The sequence below is a fragment of the Agelaius tricolor genome, unplaced genomic scaffold (assembly GCF_023055355.1).
Source record: "Agelaius tricolor isolate 1412-34295 unplaced genomic scaffold, bAgeTri1.0.p SCAF_20, whole genome shotgun sequence".
Taxonomy (NCBI): Eukaryota; Metazoa; Chordata; class Aves; order Passeriformes; family Icteridae; genus Agelaius; species Agelaius tricolor.
The window spans coordinates 8964827-8990364 of record NW_027269280.1 but is presented as its reverse complement, the minus strand read 5'-3'; the positions used below and the strand labels follow the sequence as shown (position 1 = coordinate 8990364).

General features: G+C 43.4%; 1 protein-coding gene across 1 annotated transcript in view; it reads right to left on the bottom strand.

Annotated features, from left to right (window-relative positions):
- Positions 1-25538, bottom strand: part of MED13L (mediator complex subunit 13L) — a 168895-nt gene that overhangs the window by 30425 nt on the left and 112932 nt on the right. The window contains exons 5-14 of the mRNA XM_071445451.1: positions 15417-15562; positions 13466-13660; positions 12891-13082; positions 8800-8962; positions 7889-7993; positions 4860-5588; positions 3988-4210; positions 3446-3551; positions 2629-2753; positions 1377-1476 (exon numbers count right to left, since the gene is read on the bottom strand). Coding sequence (XP_071301552.1) covers positions 1377-1476; positions 2629-2753; positions 3446-3551; positions 3988-4210; positions 4860-5588; positions 7889-7993; positions 8800-8962; positions 12891-13082; positions 13466-13660; positions 15417-15562 — 2084 coding nt within the window. The remainder of the gene's footprint in view (positions 1-1376; positions 1477-2628; positions 2754-3445; positions 3552-3987; positions 4211-4859; positions 5589-7888; positions 7994-8799; positions 8963-12890; positions 13083-13465; positions 13661-15416; positions 15563-25538) is intronic.

Here is a 25538-nt window from a genome sequence, read left to right as displayed (position 1 = left end):
CTTTGCATATTTTAAAAAGCTATGGATCAACTAAACCTGTCAAAATCCAATCTCTGTATACTTCAGACTTCTACATTTGAGTAAATCAGCACAGCTTTTATGGGTCCATAAAACTCTGACTCATCTCCTTCAGACTGGTTTTTTTCTTCACCTCAATTTGTTCTCATTACCAGCTGAAGTTAATGAGAAGGTATTAAAGAATGATTTGCAGAGAGATTGGATTTCTGCTTATAGTGGCCACAGAAATCAAACCCTCTTTCCTTCTCACCACAAAGTAATTTGTAATTTGATTTGTTACTATTATACCAAAAATTCTCACCTTCCTCCTGTCCCACAAACACAGACACATTTCTCCTTCATCTCAAGAGAAATGCCACCTACACCAGTAGAATCAGAGACCTGTTCAGGTCAGAAAAACCCTCTGAGATCATCGACTCCAACCACTCCCAGCACTGCCACAGCCCCACTGACCCATGTCCCCAGGTGCCACATCCACAGGGCTGGTAAATCCCTCCAGAGATGGGGACTGCAGCACTGCCCTGGGCAGCTGTGCCAGGGCTTTACAACCCTCTCAGTGAAGGAATTTTCCCAATATCCAACCTGAGCCTCCCCTGGCACACCTGAGGCCGTTCCCTCTCCTCCCGTCCCTGTTCCCTGGGAGCAGAGCCCGACCCCCCCGGCTGCCCTCTCCTGTCGGGTGCAAGAAATGCAGCAAAGCCCTCAAACCTCAGAGTACAAGTTACCATTCCCAACACCTGTTGGCACAGTCCTTAGAAAAAAGCCCTGCTGTTTTAATGTAATTTCATACAATTTCAGAAGTTTCCTGCACTCCCATCACCTCCCTTGTCCACGTAAAGAGCCTGCACAAGCATCACTACCACAACCACCTATAAAAGGTCTACACCATACCTCCAATTAGAACCCAGCATTTTGATTTTAATCATGCCTTTCCCAAATCCAGATTAAACCCTGAAGGTGATTTTAGTTTTAATTTGTCAAATGTTCAATGCAATTTTCTTCCAAGACAGGTTGAACCATCATGGCCATGGTTTTAAATTCTTCGATTTCGTTAAGTAGAAGGATTTATACTTAAAGAGGGATTTGGTAGTGGCTGAAGTGCCCAACAGTGAGCAGAGAAGAAAGGGGAAAGCTTCCAAAGGAAGATTTGTAACAAATCCCTCCCATAGTTCCAGACTAAGACAACAATGTCAACAGAAGAGTACCTCACATATCAGCAGGCTCATTAAAAATCCATGTCTGTATTACCACTGCTGTCATTAAAAGCTAGCACGGGAGCACCCTGAGTGAGCCCGGAGCCCCTGCAGGGCTGTGCAGTGACCAGGGGCGGGGTGTGGGCTGAGGAGCTCGGTACTCACTGGGAGGGTAGGGAACCGCGGTCCGGCCGTCCTTGCCCAGGGGCCGCTCCTCGGAGCCCGCTGCCGGCAGCTTGGAGGAGCGCAGCGCTGGGGACACGGCCTGCAACACCAAACGCTGCAGTCAGCACAGCCTGACACCTCTCGGTGGCACTGCACAGCAAACACAACGGCTGCTTTTCTACTCCCCCACCCTCTGCCCACAAGGAGTCTGGATTTTTTCCCCTTTCAACACTAAAAACAACAAAAAAATTTGCCTGTCTATATATCCCCCCATAAATTGATGCATACATATAAGTATGCATTTTTATAGTTCTATACACATACAAATTATATTCAAAATTTTATCACAAGCCCTGGGCTTGAAATGCATGTGGCTGCTCTATTTATTTCCATGTTTGGATTACTTCAAGGTAGTAATGGGAATATGACACAGAGTAAGCCCAACACAGGCAAATGTTAAGGCAGGAAAAACATTAGGGCTGTCCAGGGCAACTTCAGAGAAGAAAGTAATTTTTTATTTTGACAGAACAGTGCTCTGGTAGATTTGCATATTAACTGTGGCATCTGAAGTGCAGTTTGTGTGGAACCACCATAAGGAAATTGGTGCACTTTCCTGCCAAGAAAAGGCATAAGACTTTTAAACAGTTATCTACTAACAGTCACTTTAAGACTACCTTCTGGATCATTATGGTTGTATTAGATTATGCTTAAAGATAGTGACTACCCAAATCTTTGCCTTCCCAGGCAATTTACTGCCCCTCATAACTGATAAAAATCTGCACTTCCCTCTGTATTTCCTAACATGCAGCAACTATTTCTCTTTGCACTGAAATGAAGTGCTTGGAGGAACATGAGGTAACATGACTCAGAGAATTACTGGAATCCTGTAAGGTTGAATTTATTTTTCTTTGGGCAGGTTCTCAGACAAGGTAAAAGAACCCATCACCCACATTAATAAAACTTGGATCTTTTTCACCATAATTCTCAAACAAAAAATTCTGATGGAAGTCCAGGACACAGAACTAGATATAATGGATTTATAAAGCAACTGCATGGCTCTCCCTATGGAAGCTCCTTACAGTCTGTCCATGCAGGATGGATCTCCTGAAGATCTCTCTGTTTGCCAGCAATCCTTCCTAGCTAAAATCCAAGTCTGCCTACCTGGAAACTCTCTCCCATCTCTTAGGGATAATCATTCCCACTAGGAACCTGTTTCTTGGCCTACAGAACACTCATCCCCACAAGGACTCACCCCAAGCTCATCCTCGTCGGAGTTGTCGAAGATGTTGTCGAGGTCGTGCAGGGACGGGGCCAGGTCGGTGACCTGGGTGAGGCTGCCGGAGCCGGCCCTGCCGGCAGCGCCCTCCTGCCGCGGGTCTGCCAGCATGAATGGGAGCAGAGTGAGGGAAACTCAGCACAGGCAGGGAAACACGGCACGGGCAGGGAAACACGGCACGGGCAGGGAAACACGGCACGGGCAGGGAAACACGGCACGGGCAGGGAAACGCAGCACGGGCAGGGAAACACGGCACGGGCAGGGAAACGGAGCACGGGCAGGGAAACTCAGCACGGGCAGGGAAACTCAGCACGGGCAGGGAAACTGAGCACGGGCAGGGAAACTGAGCACGGGCAGGGAAACTGAGCACGGGCAGGGAAACACGGCACGGGCAGGGAAACTCGGCACGGGCAGGGAAACACGGCACGGGCAGGGAAACACGGCACGGGCAGGGAAACACGGCACGGGCAGGGAAACTCAGCACGGGCAGCAGCACAGCAGCACCTCTGCCCCACAGCACTGAGCCCTCTGCTCTGCTGGAGCCTTGCAGGCTGAGCACCAACCACCCAGGGTCAGTCAAGAAACAAGGAAGGAGATGCTGCTGCTCATTTAATATCTAAAATATATATCATTGTTTTTATAAAAAGGACAAGGAAAATCAAGTTTTTTCCAGCTTGGGACTGTCTGTAGCTCTGATGTTACAGACAAAAGTTCAGATGTGATTTTTCCCTCCAGATGTTATGGCATATAGGTATTTTTGCTTTGCAGATCGAATTAAAGAAATGTAACTCACCAGTTTTAGGAGCAGAACTGAAAATGGACATGGCATCTTTTCCATCAGGAACTGGTGTGGAATGACCCGTTGGGGGGATTTCCTTGGAACCAATCCCATCTTCTGACTAAACAAAAAATCAAAGAGATTTCATGACTATGAATTTAAGCTATGTAAGAATAAATGTTTTCCTATGTCCAGCCAGATTCAGGGGTCTGAGTTGAATATAAGATTTACAAAGGATTCCATGGACATCAATTGAACTCTGACAGCCAGTCCAGGTAATTAACCACCTCAAAATCTCCAGGAAAAAACATCTTTTAGAATGTTTACTTGCAAAGCCAAACACCAAAACAGCTCCATAAAGGATAAGATACATAAGGAGCATCATGCACATGATAATATAAAGTAATAGTTTTTTAAAAAATTAAATATAAGTATATACATGTCTGATTTTGTTTTATGGAACAGACTTGTGTCTTCCAGAGAGCTGTAGAGCAAACACTGTGTGCAGGATAAATCCCACAAGATCATTAATGCCAAAGACTGGATTTGCACCTTACCTTGTTCTTTTTCAAAGGATCTTTCTCAGCCCCAAGTTTGCATTTTTTATTGACAGTGAAACTGTACTTGATGTCTCCATCTTCAAAGGTGTAAGGATCACTGGTGTCCCCCCAGCCTTCTCCAGGGGGTTGTAGTAGAGGCAAGGGGTCAAGATAGTTCAGGGTCTGCACTGGTTTCTGCTCTTCCAAAATTTTAAACCGTTTATTAGGTTGTGCTAAGAGCCTGAAGTGAAAATAAACAAGCAAGGCCAACATGAAACAAAACCAGCACATCTGCAGCTGTCACAAACACAGCTCACTCCATCCCCCTTGATCAAGTAGAAATGTTTTTTTCCTCAAATAAAGGATGTATTGGATATATTTAAACATTAAATACCTTACTGTATTAAGACCTACTTTGGGACAATGGAAGAATCAATTTTGTCACCGTATAAATGAAAACACTTTGAAGTCCAGCCTTCCTGTGTTTTTCAGGCTGAAACCCTTTCCAGCCTAGCAAACTCCATTGTAATTATCAAACCCAATAGTCTTTTAACTCAATAACTCTTCCTCAATTAATTTTTCGTATACATTTTCCTTAACTACTCTCTCTGGTGCATTTTTAAAAATGCATTATCAGAATGCTACAGTAATTTTTAGGCTAGCATAAAATACAAAAATAGGTTACAAAGTGATCAGTTTTGTAGTGTCCAGCAGAAAGCCAGAAATGGAAAAGGCAAGCATCCTGCACTAGAGTGTTTCTATTTAACTATTTGGTGCTCTCTGCAGCACCTGTGATGGTGAAGCCTTAGCCTTTCTCAGTTGAAAAGCAGAAATTAGAGTTTGGTGATGAATAGAGCTGCCCAGCTCCCCTGCTCAGAGTGCTCTCTCACCTTTTCAGTGCAGTGCTGTCGGGGTTGATCTCCATCCTGCCATCCCACCTCTCACACGGCAGCTCCGGCGGCCGGAACTCGGGGTCGTCACTCGAAGGGACACTATAGGTCCTCCACATGTCCACGGCCTCGTTGCTCTGAGTTATGCCACAGTACAAGGCTGTCTCACTGACCTCTGCCATCAGAGGTAACCTCTGTCCCACCAGGACTGTCCTGTCATCTAAGCTGGGCAGTGGCTGCAGCTCCAGCCCGCTGCCGTAGAGTGCTGGGTTCACAGGAACGGAAGGGGGGTCCAGGTTCTCTGCCTCCTGACCTCTGGGCTGGGGGCTCAGGGTGGGAGGCAGAGGGGAAGTGGGGGAATGGGGTGAATCCATAGGATTCATATTAATTTGCTTGCTTGCATTTCTAGCAGGTAGCGGGAGCGGCTTCTCGTATTTCCTGGAACTGGGGACTTCCAAGGCGGCCTCCATCCCGGCCAGGCCCAGCTTCTGCCCGGCCGCCTCCTGCTCCATGCAGAGCTCTTCAGTCACCGAGGGCCGATGGTGGAAAGGCATCAGGGGCCTTTTCTGCAGTTTCTCTCCCTTGTCCTGCCGCTCGGTGGTTTTGTGCTTTGAGGAGGCAGGAGGGGGCAGTGCCGAGGCCGCCGCCGTCCCCACGGGGAAGCCGGGCTGGGGCAGCGTGGGCGGCCGGCCCGAGGCACCGGCGCAGCGCTGCTTGAACACCTTGTGCCTGCAGGAGGAGGAGGAGAAAGCACTCACTGCGTGCTCCGGGCAGTTTCCCACCTCAGGGGAAAGGCAAACGCAAAGAACAGCCCTGAGAAACCTCCTGTCTGCTCCTGATATTTTAACAGCCTTTTAATTTCTGCCTGATGGAGAAAGTTTGAATAAATATTTTTAAATATTCAAAACAAAATAATGCAGTAACGTACAATCTTATTACTGGCTTCACGTGGCATTTTTGACTTTGCATCCAGTATCTTTGAGACTGAGAAGCACAGGATTGAATTTCAGTGTTTCAGGTCCTGCTAACAAGTATTTTCATCATACTGATGATGATTCCCAACGATGTGACAACAGGGATATAACTCTGCCCATACTTTTACTGGTCTTTTTTGTTGTTCAGGGCTTTTTGTTTAGCTGTTTATTTGATTTTATTAAGCTAAACAGAAATTGAAATATGTGTTTGTGCTTAACATTGAAACCTGTTTAAAAATAAACACCATTTCAGAATGAATCACTCCATTCCTATTTTATGAACAACAACAGGACAACAAAAACCCATTTCAAAACATGTAATGTGCTTTTTACTTAAAAAGATAACCTACATGATCACAAGTGAAGTGGGCTACATTGGAGACACCCAACCCTGTATATGGGTTCAGACACAACATTTTGTGCTTGCTGTCCCTGTTCCCTGGGAGCATCCAGGCTGTGTGGGGTTATCCCAGCTTTCTGTAGGGCTTTGCTGTTCCCAGGACATGCTGCAGATTCCCTGCAGCAGCAGATGGTCTGTGCCTGCAATCACCCTAATGTGCAGCTAATGCCCTGGTAACTGGAGATTTGCCTTAAGCATGTTCTTGTAACATTTCATTGCCTTAATTCTCCATCATTCACCGTATTTTAACTGACTGCAGAGAATTATGTCAGACATTCTGCTCCTCATACACCAAGCTGGGTCTGCAGGAGACTGAATTTGATGCTGAGTACCAGACAGCCCTTTGAGACTCCAGATCTAAGATCACATCCTGTCATTTATCCAGTACATGGAATGGGCACAGAAATGACTAAAACAATTTCTATATGCCAGTAGCTGCTCAGGTTCTGCAGCTACACACAAAGTACTTATTGCTGTTTGAAACCAGGTACTGCCTTCATTTTAAGGATAATGTTTCCATTTCCCAGATGCTGTGTTTACCAACCCCAGCAAGATGCAGTTATCACTGGAGGAATGAACAGACAGAGTGAAATTCCAAGTGCAGCTGAACTTATCCACAGAACCAGGCTCCCACTGCCCACTCTTGATCCCCTTGCTTTCCAGGCAAAGCTGGACCTCAGTTTTCCACAGGAAACACTTGGCATTCTGACAAAACATTCATCTGTTCCAAATTCTTGAGTATATAAATACAAACAATGTGTATAATCAGGGGGGAAGAGCTGCAGAAAGAATCCTCTTACTTGGGATAGAGCAGGCAGTCTCCAGGCTGAACATTCCACCCTTGTAGGATGCACAGTCCCTTCATCCCTTCCTCTGACTACACAAAGAAGAACTGCATCCTTAAGGAATAACTTCTTTTGGTCAAGGTGCTTTTATCACCTATCTTACAAGTAGATGGTGACCTTGGGAATTTCAGTAAAAGTGTTTCACAGGACTATTTCACTGCAAACTGGGGCCTTTTCTAGCCCTGTAAAAGCTCTCTGATAGTTTTAAGAATGGTTAAACATATTGGTGATGATGGTTTGCCTTTCCTGAGTGAGGAGTTCTGGAATTTTAACCACCCAAAGATGACAGATAACTTTAATAACCTCCTGAAGTGTTTGTGTGAGTGAACTGTGAATTCTTTCTGATCCAGTGACAGAGGGTGACCAGGCTGCAAAGGTTTCATATTCTCTTCTTTGGGTTTGGTGCCATGGCAGATTGACCAGAGGCACATGAAGTGATTTGCAGTATGTTTTCCCTCTTCCTCCAAATACCAGGATGATCACAAACTTAGGAAGATCCTGCCCTCTTCACCACAAGCCTTAACAACTTAACCAAAGGTTACAGCACTGAAAAGCTGCAGAATGAGTTCCTTATGAATGGGAACTGTTGGAGTGATCCTGGTCCCAGTACCATCATTTTTCCACTTGGATCCTGCAAGTGACAGTGGGCTGAGATGCAGATTCATCCCCCAAATGTGATCACAGGTTGGATACTACAATTTCCTCTTGTCTCAGCTAAAGCTGAGGTAACTCCCTTCTCTAAATGTACTTCTATCTGAATTAAGCAGGGCTCTCACAATATGACAAATGTTTATTCTCTTCAAAGCTCACCTGGAACAAGAACAACTGACTCTTTGGACTGGATCCACAAAATCCCATGAAACACTATTGTTAGGAACTTCCTCCTCCAAATTTGCAGCTGTAATTTGATTCCTCCTGAAGAAGAGAAAATTATTTTAGTAATCACCACCTTTTGAGGAACAAAATTTTTAAAATGTACACAATTCATATATGTTCCCCTCAGATAAATTATTTCCTTCTACTTGACCTTCGAAATTGACAGCAGATCCCTGCACTACTCCTTAAATTTACAGTTTGATTTATGTAGGAGGAAGGTCTCAGCTCTGTGTCAGATAACTCTGTCTGGAGTCCGAGCACAAGAAACAAGGGGAAATTAGTCTGACATACCAAATGAAGAAATTGCATGGATATAGGAAAAAATAAATATTTCAGGGCTCACCATGCCATGATACACTTTAAATCTCCAGTACTAAAGGTCTATGATACTAACATCTATTTATACACTCTTGTCAATTGAAATTTTAGTCTAACTCATGTAAGGTTTCACATATACTCCCCTTAGAGCCCTAAATATCAAATATATACAATGTGTCCTGCAGCCACCCAGCTTTCAGTGTAGTAACTACAACAGGAGATGGAAGCTGCCATCTCTAAATCTGAGAGCACTTGGCTGAAGGCACAACCTATGGATGTGTGACCTCAAGGACTGTCACAATTAGAGTACACAACTGCAAATTCAATGGGAAGCATCAGGAGTTCTCAGCTGAACAGAGGGATAAATTTTCTTTAATAATACATTTTCTTGATAATGGTGTTTGGCATCATTAGCTCTGATTGGTGGCAAAGGAACCCTGTAAAGAATAACAATAAGGCAAACTATGACAATTTTAGCTGTATATTATGTGTTATAAATAAGCAAAGCATGAGGACTGCTGCCATACTTGGACTGTGCCCTGTTGAGGATGCATTCCTTCCACACACGGTGAACAATACGGTTGTGAAATTTGGGAGTAATCTTGCTTGTTTTCTTTGGACTGTGGACACTGACTGTCCCCTCCTGCACAGCTGGATGGCTGATGCTGCTCTGAGAGCAGCCACTTTCTCCTGCAAGAGAAATAAAGCATTAATGTCAGAACTGTTCTTCATACTGTCACTTGTTATTTTTTCCTGGAAGTCTCTTAGCAGCTGCTGACTACACCAATGTTCACATTCACTGGGAATGCTCAGAGCATCCTTACAAACATATTTAAAGCAACGCGTCCTTTGAGGTAACAAAGATGGCACTGGCTTGTACCACAGGCATGGGCAATAGAGTTGTGCAAGTACTGCACCCCATGTGATGTGATACACTCTGTATATTCTGTACCTCTGTCTATCTATAAAAAATACACTCCCTAATAAATGGAGGTACTTTAGATAGCCCCTACAGCTCTGGACTGAATCACCAAGAAATAGTGAAGATAGAGCTTTTTCATTATTATCCTGTATGCTAAACTTGAATTTATATAGTCTTTGGTGAGTTGCTTTAAAGATGAAATTTATTGTAATATGGATGGTCCTAAAAGCATCTATTAAGAAAACTAATAATTTATGTAGACTATTTCAAAGCAATATCAGTTCTTTATACTTGATATTAAACCTCACTGAAGAAACGAATGGATCACTGATGCTTTCCTACAGACACAGGCTAGGAGAGCTGAGGGTGTTCAGTCTGGGGAAGAGAAGGCTCCAGGGATAGCTCAGAGCCCTTTCCTGCAGAGGGGGCTCTGGGACAGAGCCCCACTCTGGGTTGGAGAGGGACTTGGGACAAGGAACAGAGGGACAGGACACAGGGAATGGCTTCCCACTGCCAGAGGGCAGGGAAAGATTGGTAAGGAATTGTTCCCTGGGAGGGTGGGCAGGCCCTGGCACAGAGAAGCTGTGGCTGCCTCTGCATCCCTGGCAGTGTCCAAGGCCATGCTGGACAGGGCACGGAGCAACCTGGGATAGTGGAAGATGTCCCTGCCCATGGCAGGGGGGATTGAGGCTGGTGTCCTTTCCAACTCAAACCACGCTGGGATTCTGTGCCATTTCTTTACAATATGCTTGAACTGAAATATTAAAATCAAAACTGGCTTTGGTAAGATTTTCCAGTTGAGATCTACACTACTACAGAAATTTCCAACAGCTTATCACCAGTAGATACACTATTAACACAGCATATGATATTCTCAGTATGTATTTTCTGTGTGGTTATCAAAGAGATAACAAATGAAGATATTACTTCAACATGTTTGAGAGCCTGAAAACTCTCTCCACTCCATTCCTTCCTGTGATGCAGCAGCTTTTACCAGCTATTGTACAAGCAGATGCTTCTTTTCCTGCCCTGCAATGTGTTTCTGCTTAGCTGAACTGAACTCCAGCACATCCATCTTGCCAAGGCCGAGCTGCAGCAGCAGAGGGAGCTTTTTGTCCACTGGCCCGGGCAGGAGTCGCTGCTCTGGGCTGGAACAGCCAGGAGGGATCTGCTGCATTTTCACAAGGTCACGCCAGGGTACAGAACACTTCGTCCTCCCGCTGACGCAATCCAAGCAGCCTCAAGTGTGAAGTGCTGAAGGGACTCAGAGCTGCACATCACTGCAGCTAACAGGGAATCCTGCTGCTTGCCACCAGGTGATTTGTAAAACACAACTTCTGAAATGGTGCACAAGCTGCCTAACCCTGCATCTTCTTTCATTCTTCATGTTTTTATTTCTTTCTCCAGTTAGATCTTCCCTGATTATCTTTTTGTAAAGTCAAACATGGAAACCCCTGGCCATACTGAGGCTTGTGCCTCTAACCATGCACTTCACTGGCTTTCAAATGCTCTCCAACGAGTGGGAACTTGACAGATAATCAAAAACCAAACAGGTCAGAACTTCAGAATTGGCAAATGTGCCCTCCTTTGGAGAAGGAATGCATGTATAGACAAACATCACATGGAAACAGAGGCATCACGTGTCAACAGCAGGAGGAAAACAAGAATAAGTCTGATGGGAAGGGAAGGACAGGAGGCACAAGAGGATAACCAAGGAACGACCAAGGCTTTCAAGGTACATTGGAATGCATTAATTGTTGCTTTCCATTATTATGTAATATTTTGATACTATACAGTACAGCAATATACAACATAACAGGAGACAGAACTGCACAGCAGGCAAAACCACTTTGTTCTCACACACTGACACTAATTTTTGTCCATGAACATCCCTGGCACAGTCCTGGAACACAGAGAGATACCTCTGGTAGGTAATGGCACAGTGAGTGGAGGACACAGCCCCCACCAGGGGCCACCACACAACCCCTGCAGTCCAGACTGGTTCCACTGGTGAAAAGTGCCCTTCTCCAGTTCCAGCAATGATTTATTTTGTTACATACTTTAGACACAACCATGGAAAATGTGATTAAAAGAAAACTGAAGAGATCATCTAGTCCAGTCCTTGCTTTAAAGCTGGATCAACAAATTTAACTAATCTTTTTCTTAAAAACCTTAAAAATGCCCCCACCAAACCTCCCAAAACCCATCACCCATCTGCTAATGGAGCTTCTGTAGCTTCCCAACAGCCAACTTCCTCCAACATTTCATTATCCTTCCTCAGAGCAAGTTGTTCCTCCTGTTTAACCCAGTTTTGCTTCGCTCCAGTTTAGATTCATTACATACTGCTTGCAGAGAAAAGCCTGTTCTTTTTCTCCTTGAAATTCCACTTCTCTAGACTAAATCACCTCAATTCTGTCCATCTTTCCCTGGAGGTCCTGTTTGTAAAATCCAGGATCACTCTCACTGTTCTTTCTTGGACTCCAGACAGTTTGTCCACCTCTTTAGGTGCTCCAAACTGGGCATGGCACTAAACCCACATTTTAAAAGTATTGGGCAGAACTGAAGTATTATTCCTGTGCCTCACACTAATCCAGTTATGGGTCCCATTAGTGATTCTGGACTGCATGACATGCTTTTCCAATCCATTTCTCCAGTTTTTCAAAGTCTTTTAAAATGGTTTTTGATAAAAAAAGAATTGTTTCATTGTTTGCTGGAGAGGCACCCCTCTGATACAAATTCATGCTGCCCTCAAACAATAGCAGAGATCAAACAGAAGCTGTGACTGCCAGATTGGACAACATGAACACTTTTACATAAAATACAGTTTATGAATATTCAAAAATAGAATCCCCCTTGTAATACTGTACAAGTGTAACAGGGTTTTGAAAATCTTAAAAATACAATAGCACATTAAAATATGCATCAATACTTGAACAGAGATTGTTATTTAAATGGTGATTGTCTTACTTCACTTAGTCATTAATTGGCTTCTTGCTTATTTTAACTCTCAGTTCCTTTGAAAAACACCATTCCAAGTGAATTTACATCTCATATTCTGACTTATTAGCAGTAAATACTAAATACTTTGATTGTCTTCATCTATAGGCTCTAATCATGGACAAGTGAATCCAGACATGTTCTCTTTGCCTTTGCATCAAGGTTCAAAGGTTGGACTTGATGATCTTAGAGGTCTGTTCCAACCTCAATGGCTCTGTTATTCCAGGACTGACCCTGTTGATGTGACAGAACTATCCCATAAAGGCTAAGCTTGGGAGCTCCTCAATGAGGGCATAACAAGGATTCTTTAGCCCCATCTGGCTGCACAGTCTCACAGAAACTTGTGGGGCCTTTGTGTCTTTCACACTCCTATTGCTCTGTGAATTTTAGTAAGAGCTCCCCAACAGGTTCAAAAATTTTCAGAGTTCAAGCAGAAGGTTGCCCAGTGGTGAGAGGTTTGTGTTGCTTTGCAGCACTGCACACAGATGTGCCTACAGGAAGGGGAGCTGAACTGAGTTTACCCTGTTTTGTGTAAAGGGGTGGTCACAGCACTGGCTTCCCTTCACCACAGACCTACAAAGTTCCCCCCCAACCCCCCTCTCCCCTGCCTGCCTTTACCCTGCCCCTGCTCACACATGCACTCCCCAGGAGCTGAGCAAAACCCAGAGTCTGAGCCCATCTCCCCAGGCCTCTGCTTACCCATAACAGCCTGCTCTGGAGAGGTGGGGGGAGTCAGGGGCATCCCACAGGTACTGACAGGATCCTTCACGCTTCCAAGCCCCTGCTGTCCCACATTTATGTGGCCTGCAGCACTGGCAGAGCTCTGTGACACTGGGATGTCACTCTGGGAGATGAGAACAAAGGCTGAAGGATACACCATCCTCACACCCCCTGCAGAGAGATGGAAAACCACAAGTCTTAGACACACCTGATAATATCCAGCAACCACAGCTACTTCCACTTGTTTTCAATGTCAATTTGACAAAACTTATTATCTGAAATACAAAGAGCTAAGGATTTCCATGCTAATATACATCCAGCCCTCTGTAACCAGCACAGAGCTGAACCAAGTAGCTCAATCCAGTGAATAATGGCATGTGGGATACAGGGAGTACAAAAGCTTGAGGCGACAGAACTACTCAGATGTTCTGGTGTCAAGAGAGCTACAAGAGAATATAGGAAAATTATAATGGCTCTTTCTGATTAATTAGATGACTTTTTTTTTCAAATCACAGGGAGGAAAATAATCCTTCAGGCAGAATATTGAAACTTACCAACAATGACTTCAACTGCCACAGGGAAATCGTTGTCATATCCCAGCTCTTCCTCCTCTTTCATGCCTTCCTTTTTCTTCAGCACCATGGGGTAGAAGTACTGCCACTCCTCCATCAGCTTCCGAGTGGCAGGGTCTGACATCTTGTACGACTGGCCCGTCAGGGTCCCGTTCAGGCCATAAGGACTCACCAGCACTGCAACACAACAAACAGCAGCCCTGAAGGACTCAGCAGCACTGCAGGAGAGTGAGCAACACTCCCACAGCAGGGCTGCTCCAGCTCTGCCTCTGCCTGAGGACTGAAGGGTCCAGGGAAAGCCACTGCAAAACCCAGTGCAGGTGTGAATCCAAACCCACAGAGCACTGAGCCCTCCCGGGCTAACACAGGACCCCGTGGCAGTTTGGGTTCATCATTTCCACCGTGAATGAAATTCCAGCAACCCCAGTGTAGTGAAACAGCATTCAGGGATGAGCACTCATGGAAAGAAGACAGGACAGGGACATTGGAGACTTCTCAGCTTTAAAAACAATAGATAATACATAAAGAAGAGTCACAACAAACAAGGAAAATTACTTTCTTAACAACAGGTATTTCCATTCTGACTCAATTTCGCTTTTAGTTGTATTTGATTTGAGTCATGAATTCAGCTCACTGAAATAAAATGTATGACTGAAGTGCCTGAGCCTCTGTCAAAGCTTTATATGTAGACACAAAATGTTTTCAATAAAGCTTCTATAAATTAACGTGTCTATAAATTATCATTTCATGTGTCTCTGGGTGGTTTTTTTTATTCTGTGTTGAACTTTACTAAGATTTCTTGCTTTAATTGCTTTGAAATTATAATTTCAGACTGTAGTAAAGACAGCATAATGCAATGACTCAAAATTCTTAATGTTTTTCTTTTTTTTTTTTAGAGCATCATATGAAAACTGCATTATGAATTTACTAAGCCATCAACTTAATTCTGTAAAATTTTAATTTCTTACAGTGGCAAATAAATAGTCACAGATACTTAAAGTTTTTCATTGTTTCTGCTACATTTTCACACCCACCACCCCTTGTTTTTAAAATAAACCACTAAATAGTTGCCAATATATGAATGAAAAGCAGTCCTGAACCGGATAAGCTCAGTATTTGCATCCACATAGGATTCACAAAGAGACCATGTCAGAAAACCACATGTGTGCACTGACTTTCTTAAATACTAATTCTTTTTAAACTGAAATGATTGATTTGTTTGTGTGAAAATTGCGTATTTTATCATTGGTTTTTCACAAATATTTAAATGAATATTATATGTGTTGTGTTAGAAAGTAATGCTATATTAATTCTCTTAAGTAGTGTGCTAAATATAGTTTTAGGTTATAACATAATGTTAAAATAGAAACAATGCTATGCAAGATACTTTTTTAAAGAAAGGACTCGCAGCGAGATAGCAGCCACAGGACACCTGAATCTTTCAGAGAAAAAGAATTTCTTGCTGCATTATCAGAAGAAACAAACTTCTTCCCACCTTGCTCAGGCCTGAAGGCACCGTTAGGATTCAGAGGAAGAAGCTGAGGATGGTCAGACAGAATCCTTTGTTTGAATGGAATGTATGCATCATGTATGAGGTGTATGAATATGCAACAGGTTATTGTTTTTAAGGGTTAATCCTCTGTTAACGTGGGTCCTTTTTCTGGCTTATGCTGCCCAGAAAAAGGCACCCAGACGTCCATAACTCTTTGTTTCTATTGTCTCATATTGTCCTAATTCAAATGGTTCAAATTATTATTACTCTAATTATATTACTATTTTCATAACCACTTTACTACTATTAAACTTTTAGAATTTTAAAAACGAGTGATTGGCGTTTTTGACATTTGGCATGGAAGGTTACCACCAATGAACAGACAGCAAGTTCTGGAGAACCACCCCCTCAGGGCCGATGTCAGTCCCGGGTGCTCGGTACCTTGGAAGGGCGAGGGGGAGTTCTGGGCCATCTGGATGTGCTCCTCGGTGATCAGGTAGATGGGCTGGTGCTGCGCGATCTCCACGCTCGTGCACACGTTGCTCTCCCCGTGCAGGAAGAACGTGAAGGCACACGACAAGTGCTCACTGCAGGACACAGGAGACAAAAGGAAACATTGATCGGTGTTAATGGGCTCCGGGAGGGAAATTCAGAGCTCCGAATTTCACACACCCTCCTGTCCTGAAGCTCATTGCCTGGCCGGGAATCATGTAAACAGAGGGATCTGTCACCAGACAAATACCTGACAGTGTTTGCAGCTGTCTCATCGATGTGTTTTCCTACTTGTTTCATTACAAATAAATGGGATTTTAAGCAGAATTCAAGGGGTAAAATTATGGGTATTTAGAAATTCTTCAAAGTTCACCCTGTGAGAAATAGCCACTCACTTTTCATAAATTTAGATAGGTTTATTAAACCTTACCAAAAATACAACAGAAGACTGAACAGAGAAAATTGTACGGTGCTGGAAGCAAAGGATCTTCCCCACCATGTGCTCCCCCCCTCACAATGGAGGTTTTGCCTTTTAATCCCTCCCAAAAATTCTGTCCATCAACTCCTTCTTCACTGTCCAGTGGTGGAGTTTACTTTCTCAAATCTTGATTGGAGGTCAGATGTCACCATAGTGACAAGCCGACCCTCCCAAATATCCCAACCCCGGCTGTCCCTTGATAACAACTCGGGGGTAAAAAAACCAACTTTTCTTAACCTATATCCATGATATTTGTCTGTTAATTGTGAGTGTCAATCATCACAATACTCATCTATCACAACCCCACAATGAGATCCAGATGAAAAGAAACAAAGGAATAGGAAAGATGTTTGCATAACATCTAATGAGAATCTTGATTAAAAAATATAAAAGCACGTGAACGTTACAGAAAGTTGTCAACAACCTAAGGTGAACCATGGATTTGCCACTGCTGACCAAATTTAACTTGAAATGAACTGCATTGAAAATATTTTCACTTCATTCTACCCATAGAGCGACTCACATCACAGCAAAGTATTTGCTTAAATATTCCTTGCTACAAAGCCACAAGAAAAAAGAAAACAAAGCACACTTCATGCTTTTAATCCTCATTTTAATCGACTAAAAATGTACAGAGCTGCAGTAAGTGTGCAGAGATTTTCCTGTCCAATTCAAGAGCTGTGCACAGTTTTATGGGTGTTGGCTTTGGCACAGGGCCAGCCCTAACGGGACCTGTGTTTTACACACAGCTCTCACTACCTGCACCAAGAGGAAAAACCAGAGGCAATTACAACCATCTCACTTCAGCGTTTAAGTCAACCAACTGCTCTGCTACTGCTGCCAGTTGGCTTTAAACAAAGGCACTGATGGTCTAGAACTGGGAGCTGCTCTAATCTCACTAAATCTCTGAATGATTCCACACATCGGGCAGAGTAACTTCTCATCTTGTAGCCCAAATTACTCTTCTGTGAGACTCAAATCCTACCACAAGAAGAGACCAGAAGAAAAAGTTCAGCTGAGAAAAATCTGGAGAGAAAAGGTTACTGTAAGGACAGGCAACAGCCACACTTCCCCGGCGCTGCCATCCACGATTCTGAAGTACTTTGTAACAATAATTCCACTAAATAAAAGGTTTCATTATGTTCAATTTTCACTAAAGAAAGAAATTTCACTGTCCTCAGTGATGAAGTGGTAAATGGATTGTTATGTTACATGGGGGGAAGGGAGGGAACAGGACATGGGACAAAATGGGTCAGACTCCAGGTATTTCTGTCCTGCCCCAAGAAGAGAAGCAAATTAACTAATGTAATAAAACCCCCTGAACAGTGGATTTCTGCACATACAAGAAATACAAAATTACAGCAAAGTCCAATCATTTAAACAAAGTCCATTAGTTTCCTTACACAGCGTGAACAACTTTAATATAAAGAAGTTTTAATAAATAAAAACCCCATGAGAAATCTAGTGTAAGATCAAGTGGGGATAATGTCTGCATAGAGTTCACGTGCAGCAGGTCAGCATTTCCAAAGCAGAGAGCAAAACTGGTGGGTTTTTTTTAGCTCCTGTCTTTAGGATACACACAGAAACACTCTGGATTCTGCAAGCTTCCTACAGGATTTAACTGTAGGTCTTGCTTGGCTGCTATTGAACTGAAGGGAAAAAATTGAGACCATCCAGGGAGACTCTCAAGTGTCTTGCAAAGTGCTCTGGCATGAACAAATCATGTGGAATCTTATGCAACACTCACAGCTACCCATAAACACTGTGAGGATAAGGAATACACCAAATCACAGCTTGTAAGTCAAAAGATTCATTTGGTTTTGGAGGGTAGGCAATCCATGCCACTAACTTTCAACTGAGAATCACCTAACAGCAGAATTAGTCACTGAAATCACAGAATTAGATAGCTTCAGACTAAGAGTACAGACAACTAATTATGGGGGGGAGAGGTGTACAAATACAGTATCAGCCCATTTCTCTTCCCTGAATGCCAGACTAAGGAGTAACAGTAATGAATGTTACTGCTCACGCCCAGCAATGAGGACGTCAGCAGTGAAAGTTGGATCGTTTCTAGACTGGACCCCAGTGAAACCATGCCCAGCTCTCGAAGAGTACAACAAAGCTCACTCAGTCCAGCAGTGCTTTCCTTCAGACCAGAGCTGGTGAAGCTCTGGCACAAGCCCCCCTGGCCAGCAGGTGCAGCTCCAGGCAGACCCTGAGTCCTGCTGCCCTCCCTGACTCCCCACAGCTCTGCCAGAGGAGAGGCACTGACACACAAGTGAGGCTCCCTCTGGTGCCAGTCACTGCCATAAGCTCATCTTTCAAGACCAAAAATAATCAAGATCAATGTCTGAGGAGTTCCTGCAGTTCCCAGGTGACAGTTTGCTTTAGTAACAAATAAGAATTGGATTTGAGCACACGCTGCTGGGCCGTGTCCCACCCTGGCATGTGCTCCCAGCCCCTGACGTTCCTGCATGCAGCACAGCTCACACCACTCCTGAAATACCAGCCCAAAGAAATCACTCTGGCTACAAATGTGAGCCAGATCTTGGAATAAAATCCAAGTGGAGAAATCTCACCCAGCTCCAAGCAGCCAGCCCTTCACACAGCCCCAACACAAGGCTTCACCTGATCCACCACTGAGCTCCACTGTACCTGCTCACATCACATAAAGTTCCAAAACACACAAATTGCTCAGGCCCTCACCAGAGTCTCCCAACATTACCAATATCCAGTTTTCCTACAAGATCCACTTCTCTTTGCACCAACAAAAAACACAATATGCAGATCAGGCCAGGATTCCAAAAAACATTCAACAGGACGTTCAGACTGATTTTTTAATTTTATTTACATTTATTTCAACTCAGTTCAAAAAGTGAAGTTGACAGGCTTTTGAGAAGTCACTCTCTGCAGGTTTTTAATGTCTCATTTTGTATTCTTTTCTGATCAGATGATATAACTATCAGAAACCACCAGGAAGGCACATGAAATGGCTTCCAAATGATCTCCCTACTCCTCAGAGCCTGTTGAACACCTCGAGCTGCCAGCTCAGGACAAGTACAATAATGCAAAAGTTGCTCATCTTGCACAGCTGTGCTATACAGTCACTTTGCACACACTAAGGAATTACACCAGGAACAAAGGGCAGTCAGAGGCACAGTTTGACTCCTCTGACTCTGTTAATAATAAATTTACTTTATACCTTTAAATTTGAGCTTGTTTTGCCCTTAAAGTGTTTTCTCCCAGTCTTTATCTCAACTCATGAACCTGTTTTTCCCCCTCCTCTGCCCAGCTGTGGCAGAGGACAGTGAGTAGTGAGTGAACAATTTTTGTGGGTACCTGGCATTTCAGCCAGTGCCAAACCACAACAGTGTGCAAATGTGTGCCAGTACTCTGGTCACACTAGGCAGGAACTCTTTTTTACAGGTGCTTCTTCAGAATCCTTCCTTTGCTTTCCCAGTGCCTTACAGCTGCCTTGCTTAGGATGTCATCTCCCTCAGTGGAATGTATAGAACATATACAGAATATATGTTATTTTCTACTCTGGCTGCATGAAAGGTGAGGTGGGAAAAATGTTGAGCACTGGTCTGCAGCCAGCAGAACACTTTGGCACACACCTTCAACAATATTTCCACTACCTTCACTGAGACCTGTGTGCTAAAATTAAAACAACTGCTTAAATAAAAGGCATCTATTAACAGAAATACAAAGAAATAGCAATGTCAAATAACCTTCTGTAACAAAAGATCTGTGTCCTTTTAAGTATTACAGGTACTTTTTCTCTGTAACACAGAAAGATCAAGCCTTCACTTTGACACCTAATCACCTGCAGCTGACATTAGCTGTCTTTCAGGTGTTTCCTCTGGGACTTTAATTACCTCAAATAACTTTTGAGATGCCTAAAAATGTAGCTGAATACCTTGGCAATGTAATATTTAGGGCTTCCCATAAACTTTATGAATGCCAATTCCTCAGTTAGTATAAATGACTTAAAGAAAACATTACATTTACTTACATATAAAAAAATCAGATGAAGATTATGAAAACTCAACTACATTTAAACTCCACAACATTGGCAGAGAAAGGGAACAACTGATGGATTCAGGTGTTGTTTCCATTTTTTGGGAGGTTTGGATAAATACCCAGTGGAACCTGTTCTGCTTTCAAACTCTACATGAAAAAAATGCCAAGATAGTGCAATTCCTAACAGAGTTTGGAATGTATGTACTAATGTATATCTTGTATAAAGTTAAAATGCCCCCTATAGATTTCAAAATATACCACAAATGTGGAAATTAAATTGCCAGTAACAATTACTTTGGGATTTGGGGAAGAAGATCCTACAAAAAAAAACTAATTGAACACAACTGATTCTTTTTCTTATTAGAGGGATATTGAAACAGTAGTTTGATGGTATGAATTTTATCCTTATTATTTTAAGGACTTGAATCCATTCCCTGAAAACCCTTTGCTGCCATGCAGTGCCCAGTGTCTAAGCTTGCTTTGTCCCAACCACTGCAACTTCCTGATACACCTGGAAAGTGCAGTTGGGAGCCAGATGCCTAAAGGTTCCTTAGAAAAACACAGTGAAAATTTAAGAATCCTATATTTGTACATATCCATCCTCTTTTCAAGGCTGAGCATTTTTAAAATACTTATTTCTCCACAGAGGAGCTGGAGCTGCCATGCTCTGCCCTCCGGGCTGCAGACAAACCTCTTGTTTCTCCTTTACTTTGTAAGCAATTGTCCACAAAGCCACTGACTGTGTATGATGAATTGCATTTTCTGACCAATAAATTGTACAGCTGCTTACATTCTCCTCAAAGTTAAGACTGGGATCTGAAAGCCCTCAAATCACAGTTACCCCAAAATAGCTTCATCAAGTCTGATGTCAGAAAAGAGCAAGGCACAGGCATTAGGAAAACTGTCAAATCACTTGTTTGATGTGGATTACAAAAAAAAAGGGCATCAAAAGGCAAATTTGAAATAGAAGAGTAAGTGAGAGCAAAGTAAATACTTTCCTTTAAAGCTGCTGAAGCAACAGGACAGGAGCAGGTCACAGTGGGGTTTGGGCAGGAGATGGCAGCACCTGGACACCCCTACAGCCAACAACACTCCAACACCACAGTAAATTAACAGTCCAGTATGGAAATCACCTCTTCTTAAATCTTCTGGAAATAAATATCCCCAGGGAAGCCTGAACTTGAACAAGCTCCCACTAAGGGAGCCTGCTTTGATTTGAGAGAAGGCAGAGCCCCAGTCCCAGTGCAGAGTGGGTTTAAATGTACCAGTTCCCAGTTAGGCACTTCCCTAAGCTGAGGGCAGGGATGCACTCCCAGAGCACCCAGATCCTCCAGGACACAGCATGGGCCAGGCAGGAGCTGCAGGGCCCTGCCAAGCCACTGTGGTGGCAGAGAAAGCTTCCTCACACACACCAAGAGAGCAGAGGAGCACCTGGAGCAGCAAACAAAAAAGGCCAGGCCATTTTCTGGCCCTTAGGGAAATCACACATTGAAAACCACAACTAAAGCTAAAAGAAAAGCATTTCCAGGCATGAGACAATTCCAGAGTTTTCTGGACACCACAGCCTCCCAAGAGCACCCAGCCCCCATTTCTGCACCAGAATGGGAGCCCTACAGCCAGGTTCTCTCTGCTGTGGCCCCAGACACAGATCCACACTGAAACATGGAAACACCAACCTGGAGCCTGCTTGGGGCTCTGTCACTCCACACACCAATCCCTGCCCCACTGGATACAGAATTCCACACTGAAATATGGAAACACCAACCTGGAGCCTGCTCGGGGCTCTGTCACTCCACACACCAATCCCTGGAAAGCAAGGACTCCCTGCCCCACTGGCTACAGAATTCCCTGTGTGCTGGAGCCAGAACAGGGCTGAGGACTGACAGTGCCCAGCAGCTGGAGCTTGTCCCAAGGCTAATGAACAACCAGCTGGGCAATTATTTCACTGTATCACAGCACCTGAAACAACTTCTTCAGGTGAACACACTGCTGGCTCATGAACAAGGGAAACTGATGTCTGGTTATACATCTCTGCCCAAAGTCACTAGTTTTTGTATAGCACAGAGTAAGAATACAGGAGGCCAAACTGCAGATTAAATCATATTGCTTTGGCAATGACTCCTTGTCTCTTGATTTTGTTATCTCTTTCTCTTCCCCAACTCAAAGAAATAAAAAGAAGAGCAGGGAACAGAACATCAGTTCCCAGAACTACCAGATCTTTAATAATGGTATCTCTAAGTCCATTTGTTGTCTCACATATTTGGTTGGATTCTTTAAAAATTATGAGATGCACAGACAGAAACTTTGTATACATATGAATTGCCTTTAATGTTTTTCCAGTAGTGAAGTAAAGCACTAAGATAACAGTTTCACAATGCAGCAAGCATTTAGATAACATTATCTAAACACTTGCTGTGTTACAGACTTATTGTCTCAACACTGCCTCAGTTGTCACCAGCAAAGCCCTTACCAAGGCCAACACACACCTCCCTAACAGGATTCCCTCCCTGATCCCATCTGCAGCAGCCTCCCACCCTCCCCTGTGTATAAATGTATGCTCAGGGTGAGCTGCCAGCCTGGGGGACACGGGGGGGTTATTCCTCCAGTGCATCCATCGATCTGCAGTGTGACAGGGGAAGAACAGCAGCACCTGCACGAGTCTGGGGAAATGCTGCACATCCCATCAGCCCATTCTGAGCAGCAATTCCATTGCAGGATCACTTGGAACAAGACCCACACCAAGTCTGTGCTGGAGGCAAGGTCATGTCCAGCGTCCATAACCTTCGATGGGAACGTGGCACAAACTGCTCCCACTCCCTGCCCTGGCTTATCCTGATGTCTCAGGCTGGGAGAGCTCCAGCTTTGGGATTTTTGGAGATGCAGAACAGCAGAACAGGTTTGGCTGTGAGTAAATACCACAGTGACTGTGCTCCTGCTGAGGAGTTAGCACCTTAGGGAAGCAGAGCTTCGCCCCACAGGCTCCTGCAGGGAGGAACAGGTTCTGCAGCAGCAGCCATCCCATGCTTGCCCTGGAAACTACACACAGAAATAAGCATGTTTTTATGTACTGAAGCAGTGTTCAATATCTGAAATAAAATTCCTGCAGTGAAATCCCAGCGAACGTTCCTCCCTTGGATGGTGAGGGATGCAGTCAGGACTGTACCACACCGTGGAGCTCAAGGCACTGGGGATTACTGAGTCCATTATTTGTTACGTTTGTGCCCCACTTCAGAGCTGTGCTGATTTAGAACTGCAACTATTTTGAATTATTTAAAATGTCAGTACCAAAAAGTGATTCTGCAAGTTTATTATATTCATTATGAATTAAAATTCATTGTGATGAGACTCTGGATCCTGCCCTATTTAGAAAACACAGAAGTTGCTGTGACCATATTTCTACTGTACTACAGGATATAGACTTTAAAATACTATATAAATGCACACCAAAAAAGAAACATGGAAGTTATTAAAGTTATTTTCAGGTTAATGCCAAAACAAACACATATTTTTCACTGGAAATTCTGAGCTTTTTAAGATATATGTCCTTAGAATTCAGGAACTTGCTTATATCTGTACCAGCATTACCAGGTATTATAAAAACAATAGTACCAGCTGGTGAAAACTACAAAATGGATTATAATTAACTAGAAGATTGTCAGAATGGATGCAATTTTTCTTGCTTTAGCATACTCAAAATACCAACACATCAGGAAAAATTGCATATAAAGCTTCTAAAATCCCTGCTGTTATCACCCTCTGTCATCTCTCTCTCTCTGTCTGAAGCACTGTGTTTCCACACAGGGTCTGAAATGGGTCCTTTGGAAAATTAATTTCCATGAGAGATCTGATACCCTTTCAAACAAGAATGGAGGCAGATAAGCTCATATATTCAATGTGCCCCATAAGTTATTCATGGCACATGAATAAGTTACATGTTAGTTATATGTGGAATCTCCCCAAAAGCCTTCTTTTTGTGCTGTTAGTCTCAGCATTTCTTAAATACCATCCAGGCCTCAGAACTGTCATGAGCAGTTGTGCTCTGGAGATCAGGACTGAAAAAATCCTTTTGAATATTAATAACCCCAAACTCCAGCACGAGCCTGACGAGCGAGCGCTGATGGAGGTTCGCCAACCAACTACTGCCTTTTTCTTTCCAGCCTAAGGCATAAACTGACCTTTCCTTAACAGCTCAGCCCTGTAAAGTTTAAATGCTGGGTTCCCTTAAATTGAAGCTTTCTGTGGCAGTTTTATCTCAGATAACACAGCTATCAGTTACTCTGACTCACAACTCCAGCTGGATTGTTGACTGGCACAGTCAAAATGATTTGTCTGTGGGTCACAGACCCAAACAGAGCTGGAGCTTTGGAAAAAGGCTTTCCTCTACCCCTCATAAAGGGGTAAAAATGTTATCCTTTCTACTGAGGTTTGTGTTGCACACTGGCCATCAGTAGGCAGTTAACTTTACCCAATTAAGTCAGCCCAGTTTTCAGGCTCACATCTGAATTGCAGGAGTTGTGTGTGAAGTCAGTGATGAAATCATGTTCAGCAGAGAAACAAAAAGAGTATTTAACACTCAGGTATGAGGGAGTATCAAACCACATTTATGGTGGGAGCTTCATTTTCATAAATTAATGTTGCTCTAGGAGTAAAGCCACAAGTCATCAGTGATGCCTTAGTAATTGCTTCAGACAATCCCTTACTTTAATATGTCCTTGTAACACAGATTCACTCAAAGCCACAGCTGAGTTTGTCACCAATATTTGCTCTGTGCTCTACTGGATTTAAAACTGCACATTTAAGAAGAGGATCAACATGGAATACCACAGCAATTTATCTGTAACAAATTATCAAAAATCACCTAAATTCTGTCTTGATTTATATCACAATTAGCTCTGAAAGCTAGAAACTGAATGCATCTGATAGTCTGCTCTGGCTTGAAATGGCTTTGATCTCAACAGGCATTTGTCAGAAATGACTACTGTGAAACCCCTGTAACCTGAGTGAGCACTGTGATGTGGATAAGCACTGCTGTGTGTTTTACAGGGCTACTCTGTTATTATGGAGGCAGAGTCTGAAAGGTCAAGTTATTTGTTTATGTAACACACGTGGTGCTCTTACAAATAACAGCTCTGAGTTCTTCAGAAACCAAACATTCCCTCACCTGGGAACACCGAGCTGCAACAACCGCCCAGTGCCCTGCAGACCAGGCTAGGGAGACCTAAAACAATTAAAAATATGGGAACAAAGCTGTCAGTGCTCTACAAGAACCTTGACTAGCAGGTATGAGGTACAAGGGGAAATATGTGAACATCACATCATTCTCAGACTGCTCATGGCATGGGAAGAAAGTGAAGCAGCCACTGACACTCATTTCTGCTGGCACCACATGTTTAAATTAGGGAGGAGTTGTGTGAAGCTTTAAAATTATTTCATCCAAATTCTTTCAAGATAATCAGTTCTACAAAATCCTAAAAATGAAGTTCAAAAATAATGAAAACTAAAATGCCATAAAAGAAAAGATATGTGTTTCTTACAAGCAAAGAGCTGATTTTCTCCCATCAGCCAGGCTT